At 38.9% G+C, this 14,818-nt stretch overlaps 1 protein-coding gene across 1 annotated transcript in view; it reads right to left on the minus strand.

Moving 5' to 3' along the window:
• cckbra (cholecystokinin B receptor a) overlaps positions 1–6,517 on the minus strand; it is a 38,342-nt gene extending 31,825 nt beyond the window's left edge. Inside the window, exon 1 of the mRNA XM_067583269.1 lies at positions 6,090–6,517. Within this exon, the coding sequence (XP_067439370.1) occupies positions 6,090–6,231 (142 nt within the window). The 5' untranslated portion in view covers positions 6,232–6,517. The remainder of the gene's footprint in view (positions 1–6,089) is intronic.
• Positions 6,518–14,818: the final 8,301 nt, after the last annotated feature.

The following is a 14,818-nucleotide window of genomic DNA, read 5'->3' on the forward strand; positions in this document are numbered from 1 at the left end:
GGTTGCCACTTCTAATCAGATGCTGCCTCTTTGTAAATTGTTTAGGTAACTTCAGAGTTGACCACATGTCATGTATCCTAAAAGATTCAATCAAAAGATAGAGATCAGGACAGCATGCTTTTGAGCTCTTCTTCATGTTGCACGGTTCAATCACAGAGGGAAAGCACCATCACTGAATATCAACTCTGATTTCACCTTGTGTCAGATATGTGGATCTCTTTAAGACTTGTCAGAAAGGATAAAACTGAATCTTCCTCCTGTCTTTCAACATCCCTACTCGCTGTACGTTATATTTGGATTGTGTCGGTAACAGATTTATTGGCCTTTTTAGCTCTGTACTCTACACATGACCACATTGCATTACAGGGTCTTGTAAAAGTAGTGGCAAATTAGTCCTTTGACAGCGTTTTTAGCATAGTGCTCAATGTGCAGAAGCTCATCTCTGTATCGCATTCTATCACTGTAATGAGGTGAGCTACTGTTACAGTCAGCACAATCCAACTCAATTAGTCTTTCTGCGATGCATCGCCATGAGAGAATAATATTGATCGCACATTGCTTTGAGATTTTTGAAAGTTGGAAAGAGCTTGTTTGTACAGTAGCGCACGAACAAGCACAGCACATATTCAATTACCCGCAAGGCTTCGTCAGACATGTACATTAACTTTTGATGCCATTTATTTCTTCCTTTCTCCGCTTCATCAGCGTATTTTAAAACACTAAAGTGGATATTTTCACTTGATATCATGACAACAAGCCAACCAAAAGACGAGACTGGGACAAGAAGGTCGATGGCAGATAGACACACGTACAGTAGGTGTGAGCTCATGTCTATTTAAAGTAAAGCATTTACCAGACAAACGGAGGCGGAGTTACTGCATTGCGGCCTCTCCAGAGGCTGACAAACTCAGTAAATCCCTGTCCACTCTGCTGTCTCTGCAAAGACAATGACAGAAAGGACAATGCCTGCCAATGCTTGACAGACAGACTACGGCATATAATCTGTAAATTATATGCCGTAGATTCCATGTTTCCATTGAGTGTGCACACCAATTACTATGGTATGGCATTTTTAGATGCCTCAATGTCTTAACAGTAATTGCTGCATGCCATGTGTATGTTGCATTAAGACTAACAAAGGACTTTTAATTGAGGAGATAACCAAGAATAACAAGATCCAAAAAAATTTTTTTTAAAAATCCAAACTTGGGAAATGTGATGGTTAGTATTAATATTACAGGATGTATAAGTACTTTAAATTCACCACTGTACCATCGCTTCTCAAAAAAATCGAATTAAATTCCAACACTTACCCAAAACTTCATAAAACTCACAATACTGTCCAAAATTCTAGAGAAAGTAGAGTCTATACAACATTCATATTGATAAATTCCACTTGTGAATCACATAACTTGCCACTTTGATATCCGTTATCATTGTTATGCTGTTGGCGCACAGCTTTATCTCTTTTACTCGTACTACCAATATGACTCTAGACACACAATCCAAAACTGCCTTAGTGCAATAAGCCTCAAAACTTTCTTCAACTTTACTGTGAAAAAAAACAATTTTTTTGAGCCAGACGCACACATAGTCAGATTTAATTGGCCTTCTTGCCTGGAAACAGTGTAAAAAACATTGGGATTACTTTTGATCCCAACCTGAACTTTGAACTAGATGAGACAGGAAAAATCAGACACTCAGCATAAAGATTTGGAAAAAAGTCTTCCATAATGTTATTGTGTCACATCCTGCCTCAGTAAATTGTCTTTATTGCAACTGTTCAACAAATCTAAACTTTGATCACACATTACTCCAGTTTTAACTTCTCTCCATTAGCTCCTTGAATCTCTGCTCGTTACCTGGCAACCTTATTGTTATGATTAGACTGAAGGAAGTCACTGCTCCCAGCCAAGAAATAAAACATAACCTCCACTAAAACCACAAACTTGTTTTTACACTTTTCGTACCAATTAAACAACCAAAATATGACATGTTCATTAGTGAGCTTTAGCGGTGCTGGTAGGCAGATATTATTACCTTTTGACAGACCCAGGCTTGCTATTTCCCCTTTGTTCCAGTTTTTATGCTAAGCTAGGCTAAACAGCTATTGATGCTAGCTTCATATTTACTGTACGTATCATGAGAGTAGTATCACTATTCTCATCGACTTCTCAAGCAATCAAATAAGTATATTCCCAAAATGTAGACCTATTATTTTAAAAGCCATTTTCTTCTTGTTTTCTTCTTGGCTTTTTCTTGATTTTAAACTGTGTATTTAGTGGCTTGTAAATTTAAGTCTTCTTGTTTTTACGTATGTATAAAGTTAGCTTACTTGCTTGCTTATTGAATCTGAGACAACCATCTTGCTGAGTGCAAAGGCCAAGACACCTGTCAATCAAGGCTGACACACCCCAAAACAAACCTCTTTGAGCCTTAATAATCTACTTGATGGTCATTTTCAAAGTTGTTACCAAGCTATTAATTAAAAGAACTGAAATCAACTATTGTGACCCTAACTTATTGAAACTGATTGAACAGGTGTTTCCTCGTTCACTTCAATATAGTTTCACTGGAACCAGCATCTCGTAGAAGAGCTGCATCTTCAGGGATTTACGTATCGAATTAAACATTCAGCCGGGGTGTTTGCCAATTGATTCCCACAAATCACTATGTACACAACGCCAGCAATGAAGCACAAGCGTTTCCAAAGGAGACAGGGTATAGTGTAATTACTGATTTCTCTCTCAGGACTGTGGAGATCCTAAACTTTGTAAGATTCAGAGTTCACAGAGTAAAAATCAATCAGCTGATATATTTGAGAATTGTTAAACTTCCTAAGCGGTGAATGAACTTATCATTTACTGTGGTTGCGCTGAGGTAAAAGCCCTGTAAAGAAGGGTTGTTCTTGCTTTTCACTCACACTATACTGGTGAATCACATGACTGAGGATTAACCTTCAGTGAAATTAGTATGCCGGCATATGCGTTGAGTCTAACTGATACCAGCAGCTCTGAACAAACCCCATAAAACTGCTCCGCCTCCCTGCATCCCTCCAGTACGGTGAGTTAATAAAGCCAGTGTGCAGACAGAGGGCGTTACAGATCAATACAGCCATCGTATGTTTGAGGGTCATACTCCACAGGCGTCTATACACTCGTGATCCGTGATAGATGTACTGTTTTCACAGACTGAACTGATGAGATCAATGCTTGTAAAAAGCAATCATCTCCTCCTGATTTTCTCTTAATAAATCTATACTAGCATGAGAGCATTTTGCAGCAGCTCATTAACAGGATGGGGGATGTTCCAAATATTTCTCAGTGCCTGCGTGTGTGTGTGTGTGTGAGTACTCTTGCTGCTGTCCTCCAACTCACCAGGTTGCATTCAAATTTTTTCAATTATTTGATTTGAATACCGTGAACATGTTATGACACTGGGGACATACCCAAAGGGAACAAGATGCTAATTTCTTCTACAAGACACCTCGTCGTAGAAATTGGTTAGATATTAGAAAATCCCCCTCTATTACTGCACTTGCAGTGCTCCTCTGCAGTAACAAGTCTCCCTGTCTCTTTTCTTTTTTCTTTTTAAACACAGAGAGCCCAGGGTGACAGGGTTGATTTCTCTCTGAAAAATGAAACCGTGTTCGTTGAATGCTTATGAGATCCACTTCGTAGTAACGTATCTCGCATGCACACAAAAGAAAGTGGTGAGCTCAGCAAAGTGTCACTTTGAATCAGCGGAGAACGGAGAGCGTCCGGGCCGAGCCAAGGTGCGGCTACAGATGTTGCTCCACATAAGCGGGGCTTTGTCTGAACTGAACTGCTCTCATGGGTGAAGAATGATTACTGTAATGTGATATATGTCAGATGTTGTCTTGTTTTGGTGCTGTAGGAGTTTTACAGCTGCTCTATCATTTGTCAGATGTCACAACACAGACGGGAGATGAAATAAAACAGTCTGAACTTTCTAAAGGGGAAAAAAAACATACCAGACAGGAATTAGAGATGTGGTTTTGGGACTGTTGGTCCAGAACAAAACAAGCGATTAGAATATGTCAACGTGGCATTTTCTCTTCTGTTTTCTGGCATTTTTAGATTGGAGATTGGTGCTGCAACTAATGATTGTTTTGATCGTCCATTAATCACTTGATTCTTCTTCTGATAAACAGATTTATTGTTGAGTCAATAAAATGTCAGAAAATTTTTAAAAAAAAACACAATCACAATTTCTCAGAGGCTAAGATGACATCTTCAAATTGCTTGTTTTGTCCGACCAGCAGTCCAAAACCCAAAGATATTCAGTTAAGGAGGCATTTTGACATTTTTGTTTGATAAATTATCAATCATTTATTTAAAATGATGCTTATTCAATTTTATGTCTGCACTAGAGAAAATAATCTGCAAATTCATGGATAATTAAATTGTTAAGTGAAATTTCTCAGCTTCATTTTTCATATAAACTCTTATTGCTTGACTATTTACTGCTCAGTCCAATGGCCCAACACAATATAGAAATACATTTCCTCATTCATGAGGAACTGCATACTGTTATCATCTGTAATATTAAATGCATCATTTCCAGTTTATTGTTTATCATTAATTGTCAAAAGAATTGTCCATTATGTGAAAAAGTGGAGAATTATTGCTCACATTATGTGATTTATTCACATTTCTCCACCATAACCAACAAAATAAAGCTTTTTCACAGTAAGAACAAATAGAAATGTTATGTTTCACTGTAGCGGAAGCTCAGTATTTTTGCACATGAGGGACAAAATCTCCATTACAATGAATCAAACAAAAGTAATTCCACAAGTGATGGGGTGGAGCTTTAATCTCCTGTCCCAGCGCTGGAGTATCACATCTGAAAGCAACAACACGGCTGCATAATCAGACTCCATTGCTCTCCTTTGGCCTAAAGGGAGACATCAGAGAAGGAATGGGTCCACCAAGGATTAAGGTAAATAAAAGGAGGCTGTTTGTGTGTCACCTTGTGTGAGAGGGGGAGTGAGATGGAGGCAGCAATCCTGTCTGCAGGACATTTCTCTTGGTCTTACACTGAACACGCCCCATAGCGTTTGATTGCTCTCCGGGTAGTTGGACCAGCAGAGACTATAGTGTTGCTGATGTTCATGCCTGTCTACCCTATAAGGTCAATAAAAGTAATGCAGCACAGAAGGACAGATGGCTGTGAATTATTTAGTGGGGGAAGATTGGAAATTTTCTTGATACTGCAGCAGTGTCAGGGGGAAACATTTTTGAAAAAGAACTCTAGCCCACGTTCAGACCTCATTAGTAATCAGCCTGCTGCCCTGATATGAGACAAAGCTTGGGGGACCTTATCTCCTCTGGTGTAGGGATTAATCTCTTGAACGGGTAGTCAGCATTTTGAGAATTATAAGCGAGAAAAATAAACATTCAGAATCCAACAGCTCTTCACGCTGCTCATTCTGAGCGACTGTGGCATTATTGATGCAGGAGGAGCAGCAATAAATTGGGCTGCTCAGTGATTGATTGCACACAATGAAGGACGGGGAAGTTGATTTAAACAAAAATGACTGCAAATCATTTGGTTGCACTTTCTGGTAAAACACAGCAATCAGAGAGTAGAAAAATGAGAAAACTGGGGATGGATGGAAGGTAAAAGTGCATTTTGGTTCCATACAATCAAATTACATTACTGTGTACTGATTACATTTTTAAGCAGGTGATCAGTCACATGTGGCAGTTTGTAATAAGAAGCAAATATACCCACATTTTGCTGGAAATATTTGCTCCCATGTGTTTTTATGAGAGTTTAAATATTTGTTCTTCCACTGGCACCAGAAAGGCTACATCACATATAAGACACATACTCCAAAATATGATAGTCAGTTCAACACCAAAAAATCATTAAGGTATAACACCTTGTTCTGTCTGTTTGGGGCCAGATGTTGCCTTTTGCCTGATGGAGCCACCTGGATGCCATCTGAAGCATAAATACAGTTTAACACCTCAGTTTGGGTGATTCATGAGAGACAGCTCGATGTACAAGAGAAGAGGAGAGGAGAGAGGAGAAGAGAAGAGAGGAGAAGAGACTCTTGCCTTTGGTTCTTGTGGTCGGTCTTGGGAGGACGGAGCTGTTGGTGCAGCTGTCATTATAGTCGGTAACTTCCATGCTGAGGTTCCCCTGCTTCACACAACCCGACACCTCCACCACACTCACATTCACCGCCTGTAGAGCCATCCTCTCCAGCAGCAAGGACGATTATTATTATTCTAGTCGTATTACACCTGCACTTAGTAGCCTATATGGAACTGCAGCCGCGCTGGAATCAACTTGCCACCGTCGCTTTTTCCTTCATAACAGCCGGAGCAGGGGCGTTGAGAAACTTGGGAGAAAGCCCAAACTGGAGTTGTTGATTGGAAATTCTAACACTGCGGAATAACCGGATTGTGGCAGTTTAATAAGCGTAAAGTCGTGGGGGAATCTCCGTGAAGCGCAGCGCAGCGCGCACAGTACCGGACTAGAGCCCGACTGTGGAGGAATGAAGCTGCGCTGCTAAGGCAACTGAGGAGCTCCCTCTCTCTTTATCTCACTCACACACACACACACACACACACACACACACACACACACACACTCCCTCTCTCCCTCTCTCCATTCATCTCACGGCTGTCACTATACAATCAAGCCAAAGCAGGGCATAAATAGCTGGGGTGACTTCAGGTTCTTCTCTCTAAATTGAGGAGGAAAATCAGATCAAATTGCAATTTTCTAAGTGACACCAGAGGTTAAATGTGTAGTGGATGTTTTGGGATTTCTTAAAAGCTTCTTTAAAGTGGCTATATTCAATATTTTTCTATGGTTTACATGACTAGTTATGCATCTGCAGCTCATAGTGATGAACATACAAAGAATAATCACCTGACTCTGCAGTCCTCTTCAATTAAGCGTTTAAGCCTCTTTCAGCTCATTGTTTTGGCTTCGTGGCCCACAACTTTACTGTTCTGGTTCACACTAACCGCTCCCATCAACTATCATAAACACTGTGCACCTGTCCAGCACCAAATGACAGACATTAGTGATAAGCTGGTGAACAATGTGGAGCTTTTAACAGCCAAAGAGCCACATATTTACCTCAGGCGTTAGTGGAAACCCAAAATAGATCTAAGAGATTCTTAGATTCATTCAAGTCCTGCATTCAAATACATACATTGATGTGTAGGTAGCATTTTAATGTTGTGGCTGGTCAAGATGGAGCCAGCTATTTCATATGTGGTCAGTTTACTTATACTGTTTTTATAGTATTTATATCTCATGGTTCCTATAGTTTCCAGCCTAGGAGTCTAGCCTCATATAAAGGATTACCAGGTTGAAGCAGTAGAAGCAGAGATATCTTAACTTTTAGTCTCTATAGAATGGGTCAAGCTCTAAAGACGCAGAATCCTATACTGCCCAGCTCAGTAGCATCTATTTTCACAGGCTAATAGTAAGCTGAACTTTGTGTGTGAAATTGATGGTGAGCCCCTTAATTGGGTTAGAAAGAAAAGAAAGAAATTAGCTTTTTTGGTGAATCATTGGAATACTTCATAAGGGAAAATGTGTGTATTGCGGAACTGCCACTGTAACAATTCACATGGTTTAATCTTAATCATGGTTTAATCTTTAACAATGTGTTGTATTTTTTTTAAAGCTTATATGTTTTTACTGTAAACTCTTAATTTGAATCTACAGCTGTCAAAACAAATGCAACAAAAGTAACAAGTACATGTACTTGAGTAAATGTGCGTACTTACTTTCCACAACCTTCCACAACAAGTTGGTGTGGGTGGGTGTTGAGGCCAAGAGAGATGGGGATGTTAACGCATAGTCTAGATCACCTGAGGCTTTTAAGAGCTACACAAAAACATCTGTATTTTGGAGACAGGCTTATCGCCCTTAACTAGTAATTTAGTGTGTGGAAATACAAGAAAAACAAGTTATTTCGATGTCAGTGGTTTTGATATGAAAAGGGGACCTAAATGACCCTCTCGTTTGTCACACGGTGAGGGTCACTCAGGTCTCCCTGTCTTAATCACAAAATCAGCAGCAGTTATGTAAGGGCTCCACTTTCATTGAATTGCTCTAATTTGGTGTACCGTTTCAGCCGATCAATAGTAGAGCAATCTCTCAAGGAATGGACCCTGCTGCTCATTTCTCCACTCTAGTGAACAATCTCAAGGTCTTGCAGGATGTCAGGGTGGGATCATCAGTGGGACAAAGAGCAACAATTCTATAAAGCTCAGATGGAGAGTGCCAGCTATCTTTTCCTAGATTGTCTGGTGATTTAAAGCAGAGGATGATGTGCCATGATTACAGAACATTTTTTGGCACAAATTGTCCAGGTATAGAAATTGCACCTGCTTCTATCTTTACAGTTTGAATGTTTCAAATGGTTGGCTTTAAACTGGGGAATGTCTTGGAGATTTCCAGTAGTCTGTGGAACAACTGTTAAATTTTCCATTTGGCCATTTGGCTGACCCGCAGGAATAAGGTGAGAGGTTCTGGGACTCTTGATGTGCAGCATGATGGCTTTGTTTACGAGGAAGGATCTCATAATGCCTCGGGGTGTAGTTCATGTGTAACTGCTTGAGAGATGGTACTGATGCTTTTAAAAATGTGTGGAGGCTGCGGAGGAGGAGGGGGAGTTAGTTTGCACTGTGGGGGAGGAGGGCTTCACTATTTGTATTTGTGATTTCTTAGGTGGTTGCTGTCTGTCCTGCTGATGGTTTTACAAGTGTTGCTGCCTCTATTGATTTGCTTTTATATTGCTATTGCTGTGTGTGGGAGGAATATGTGTGTGGTGCTCCAGCTTGGCTAACATGTGCTGGTGTTTATTCCATTTTTTAAGATAACGGCTTATTAAAGCAATGCCAAAAGTCTCTCCCTTCCTCTTTCTCTCAAGCCTGTGATGTTGTGAATTTGGCAGCCACACTATATTGATTTTCACTGTATCAAGGTTTTCACACAGGTCATGATCAGCATGTCTGATGAGATGGGAGCTATTCACCCTATGATACTTTGGGCGATCAGAACATGCTGCTCCAGAAGAGGTATTTTGTTGGTATTTTACTTTAGTAGAAGCAACATTCCTTGTGTAAAATTCCACTGAAGGAAATGTAGCACAGGTAAAGCACTAAAGTTACCAATGTGCATAAAAATGAATGCTGGTTTGACCAACAGATGGATCTTAATGTTTATTTTTCATCCTATAAAGTTGCAGTGAAATAGAAGGTATAGACAGGTTTCGCTTTATTTATTAAAGAAATTTCATTGACATCAAGATCTCTTTTACAAGAGGCCTTAGAACTACAATTACGTACAAACCACATCACAAGACAGTTCAGTCACACAAAAATCAGTCATCACACACACACACTATAATTGAAATGTCAGTAAGTAGAACTTTAAAGTCCCTCTGAAGAATGAGCATCTCTAACTTGGGTTTGTTTTGCACCTTCGGTGGTGAAGTGGTACTAGAAATCAGTTGGAACTTTAAAGCTAACCAATCCTGTGATCTGATGTCATGTTTGTTGACTTTGACCTAGACTAACATGTTAAATATTTCAGCAACTTGGATAGCAAGGCCTTAAAAAATGTAAAAAACAGGTATTCTGACGCCTTCAAGGCATCAGCAATGACCTCTGACCTTTTCAAATAACTCACAGAGGTGAGTGCCACAAATATCTTGGTTTCGAGCAAATACTTTCTGTTTTAAAAGTAAAAACATGGTATAAGAATCCGATTTGAACTTATAGTTCTTGAGCACGGTGTTCAGTCAACATGAATTTTGTTGCATCTAACCAAATTCCTAAGTACATATAATGCTGTATAGTATCAATTAGATTTCCATTAGTCTTTTTGGAGTTTCGAAAAAGCTTTAAAAATAATGAAACAAGTTCTGGAGGTTGTCAACTGGTAACCTGGTTTGTGGTAGAGCCTGTGGCATACAAGATGGTATTGTCAGCAAATGAATGTTGCAATTTGGAAAATAAATATTATTTATGTATAGAGTAAATAGTAGGGGGCCTATTATTGATCCTTGTGGGACACTTTCATCAGTGCTCTGGAAAGCCATCAGCAAAAGCAGACTAAACTCTACCAGAATGATCTAATTTGAAATAGCAGCAATCAGAATCATCAGAACCAATGGAAAGCAGCTAATTCAGTAAAATATATCAAAAGTCTGATCTACGGCACAATGTTGCTTTTTATCAAGTGAGTTATCTCTCCAGTTACTGTACAACATTCTATATCATAACATCTACCAACGACAGTTGGTGATTTCCAAATGTGATATCCAAATGACTTCACTTCAATAAAACCTTGTCAAATGAGGGTCTGTTGTCTGCTCCATCTATTTACAGGGATCTGGCATGGGATATTTAGGAAACCCTATAACAGATGATGAGAAATGTATCATCAGCAATCTGCTTCTCACATCGATGGGATTGGAAAGTTGTGTTTTCTGCCAAAGCCTCACAGCACCCAAGCTAGTGTTCTCAAAGTTGGTTTAAGGGATTTTCCAGGGTCCTTAAAGGATATCAGTGGTTTCCTGCAAAGTAAGGAAATAAACTAATTTCACAGGAGAATTCTTTAATATTATCCCAGTGCATGTATGCATAATAATGACTGTAATCTGTCTCTTCATGTTAAGTATGAACAGAGATGTATTTGACAAGAAAATAAACTGAAACCCTCCCATAAGGAAGAAAATCTATCTAATAGGACTCCACGGCCTTAAGTGTGTACTCTGAGGTTTCGACATGGAAATGTTTGACAACTTCTTTGTTAGACTTCCTTTGTTGCCCAAGGATATTCTCCTAATCCTGTGAGATGATTAGCTTATTTTAGCACAAATACTGTCAACAGCTAGCCTGGCTCTGTCCAAAGGTTGAAAAAGTCCACCTAACCACCTCCAAAGCTCAGTAATTACACAAAATGTCATCTTTGAATTTTTGTTCGTGTACAGATTTTTGGACAGAAGCCAAGCTCACTCTCTCCACCTGCCTCCAATCTGTATGCTAAGCTAAGCTAATTATCTCTTGCCTGTGTAAAAATGCAAATGTGGGATGCATTTCCAGAGTGGTGAAGCTGTGAGGCTGAAACACATTTAATGACAAACACATACGCACACACACAACCATGTAGCACCAGCAGACACTTCTCCTCTTAAAACCCAGCCACCCATAACAACCCTAAAGCCCTTCAGGAATGTGTGCACCAAAAACCTGCCTGTCCCTTTGCAGCCTCACCAGTGTTGACACAGCTTTTCCTCCCCACATGCACTCCCCATGTTAACTGAACCTCATAAAACAAAGAGTCCACTGCTGGAATCAACTGCTGGAGTGATCAGAAAGTGTTAGATGAAAACTGTCAGGTGATGCGATGTTTGTGTCTGTCTCCAAATGAGTCCCAAACTAGAGAGAAGATTAAGTATTACCCTGCATGTTTGACTACATAATGTAGAACCAAAAAAATGAAATTCAGCTCTACTCCCTGAGAATAATTATGTATTCTCAGCTGTGCATGTTCCCCAAACCAAACTTAAAATGCTATGAGTGGAGTTAAGGTGATACTGAGTGTACACACAAACACTTTTTGAAATGTAAGATTGTGCCTGAGTGCAACAGAGTGGCCTGCCTCTCTCATCCAAAAGCATTAGTGTTTTCATCCATCATTATGAAGAAACAGCTCGTGATGTGTGCTTTGATTCTCTATCTGGGACACACGCACACACGTCCTAGGTTTGTACAAACATGGCTGAAGCTGAGACAGGTTTTGTCTCAGTATCTTATGAGCAGCTCATGAATAGACATGATGCACATGTCAGCAAAGGAAAGGGAATAAAGACTTGAGTTGCTGAGGTGTAGTTAACATGCAAGCATTTTAAAGTCAGACTATAACCACGCAGCACCCAGACTGAGACAGAGAGAGAGCTCTGAATAAAGAAAAGACTTCACTCCTACACTAATTAATCTCAATGGGCTAAAACTTGGATTAAAAAACACTGGCCGGATGTGATAACAAATTCTAATTTGACAATATAACAACACCTACATACACTCACTTGACTCTGTTTTTATCAAGAGACTGTCCACTTTTGAACATCGGGTGATGATTTTCTCCCTCTGATTTTGCAATGAAGCTTATTGTATTCATCTTTACTGGGTGCACAGGTGTTTGCCAGCACCCTGCCTCTGTTCATTTTATGCGTCTTTGATTATCTTATGCTACAGGTTTGATCTAAACTCAGCATTGTACTGACCTCTGCTGGTCAGATGGTACATGTATGAGTTCTACAAACCAACAAGTGTACTTACGTAAAGGCAGACCTTGCAACAGTGGCAGCACTTTTAATTTTCACATTCATTTATTCTTCATTTGTATCGTTAAGGTTACAGCTTACTTTGGCAGTTTCAATTTGTAAAATTCTTAATGCAAAGAGCCAAAATTACTTGCCTAATTCTTATCTTTACACACAAAATGCTGCCCTTACATACAAAATGCAAAAACATTAAATCAAATGCTCAGTCCACGGAATACAGAAGCATAAGTATGGCAGTGATGGAAAGAAAAAAATGAGAAAAAAAAGCACAAATATTCTGTCAAAATGCTGCAATGTATTGAGGTTTACATCAGTAAATTGTAGGTTTTTGCTGTGTGGTTTGCAGCATCAAGTGATTTAAATCACTTAATAAGGTTTGATGTCTCAGATAAAAATAAACTTTGTGATTGATACAGAACAGAAAAACTAAACTGATGCAGTGAAGTACAATAGCAATTGTCATTTTACCTACGAATGTATGATTTACTGTAGTCAGTTTGTGGACTTCATTATCTGTATACAGTATTACACAATATTCAGTAGATAAAATGAACTTTTTCAAACACTGACCCCCACATAAACTGCACATTATTTTGTCATTACTTATGATAATAATCATAATACTAATGATAATAATTAGATGGTCTTTATTTGATAATGACCATGTAATTTTATAGTAAAATGCGACAATGATTAAAATTCAGTGATGAACACATACAACGTTGTGATGATCTGATTAATTTACCGTATAATCTATTCCTGTACCTAATTGGATACAGATGCTTTCATTTTGTATGGTATGTGAGAATTTGAGGCCAACATTACTTGAATGAACACTTTGTGTTAAGAGTTTTGCAAAATTGAGCCTCTGTTATGAAAATCGAGCCAAAGCAATTATATAATGCTGGACCACAGGAATGTTTGCAACGCTTGTATAATTGATTTCTTAATGCAAAAGGGATTTGACTTCAGCTGTTGGAAGCTTTTACATTCAATAATCTAAACACATGGTGCATTGTCTGTCCTGGGTAAAATCTTTCCTGGCACACAGGAAGTAAAGTGTTTTGAACAACAGCTGCAGAAGAAAAAGAACTGGATGGCAGATGAACTGGGTATTTAGCAAGAGCAACAACAGCAACACCACTGAAAAAATTTTTTTTAAAAACATTCACAGAGTATGTCACAGTATAAACATTACAGCAATGAGAACTTGGCACCAAAATATACCAAAAACGGATGTGAGGACCACAGTGAGGACCCCTCAGCTGGGCACTCTGGTCACACTGCACTCCAGGGATCAGATTATAGCTTGTTATTTTAAAAATGAAAAAACTAGATTAGATTGAGTCCATAATGTCATGCATTCCACATCAGCACATCTGATGTTTACCAGTTTCATTTCAGCCTCACCGATGAATGAAGCGTTGTTTATGCATCTGGTGTATTATGAAGAAAATGTGTTTAAAAATGCCCTAAGGAAGCTATTGTTGCATAGTTGCTGGTGTGATGTCAAAGTATGCCAATTGACTGAGACGGTAATATGTATCGTGAGATTGCACAAGACACGCTGCTTGTTGCTCATTCCCAGATAATGATGTTATATAACCACTGTTTCATATGATAAGTTTCAATAAGGGAACAAGCAACAACAGATGATCCATGTAATAAGTAAATATTTAGATGAATGTATCAAACTAAAGATGAGTCACCACAAACTATAAACGGCTATATTAGCAGACTGAAACACACTTTGGCAACATTCTTACTAAAAGAAGAACCAAATGCTTGTTAATGAAGTTTCCTCAAGGAAAAAAAAATCATCAGGCAACTTCTTGGAACCATGAATGTCTGTATAAAATTTTATGTCAATGCATCAAATAGATGTTGAGACATTTTCCAACATAAGTAAAAACTTTGATCTGCTGGGGGCACTACAGTAAAAGTCAGTAAGGATCATCCTCTGGGCACCATGAATGACGGTACAAACTTTCATTGGGATCCATCCAATAGTCGTTGAGATATTTCAATCTGAACCAAAGTGGTGGATCAATAAACCGACTGACCACTAGCATGGTGTTATGGTTCTGTCCCAGTGTGGCCTAATGTCCCTCCACCAGTCCACCATACCCTCAGGCTTTCCTGCCTGTTTATGACTGGGTTGAGTGGAAAAACAGACAGATAAGAGGTTGTAGATTATATTTAAGGACGACTTGAGATACTGTTGCTTGCTACATTGACTCTCATAGAAACTAATTGTAAACTGAAACTCTGAGCAACAGCTGTCTTTCTTTATGTTGATACATGTAGGGGTGTGCCCAAATACAAATACATTATTCGGCAAAGCACAAATAGTGTTTTTGTGTTTTTGTTTTTTTACGAATATTTGTTTCATACAAATATTTCAAAAGTTATTTGTTTTCAGGAAGAAAAAATGGTGTGCTGTCTCTGTCTTATGTGTGTATA

Source organism: Thunnus thynnus, chromosome 24 (genome assembly GCF_963924715.1).
Source record: "Thunnus thynnus chromosome 24, fThuThy2.1, whole genome shotgun sequence".
Classification (NCBI taxonomy): Eukaryota; Metazoa; Chordata; class Actinopteri; order Scombriformes; family Scombridae; genus Thunnus; species Thunnus thynnus.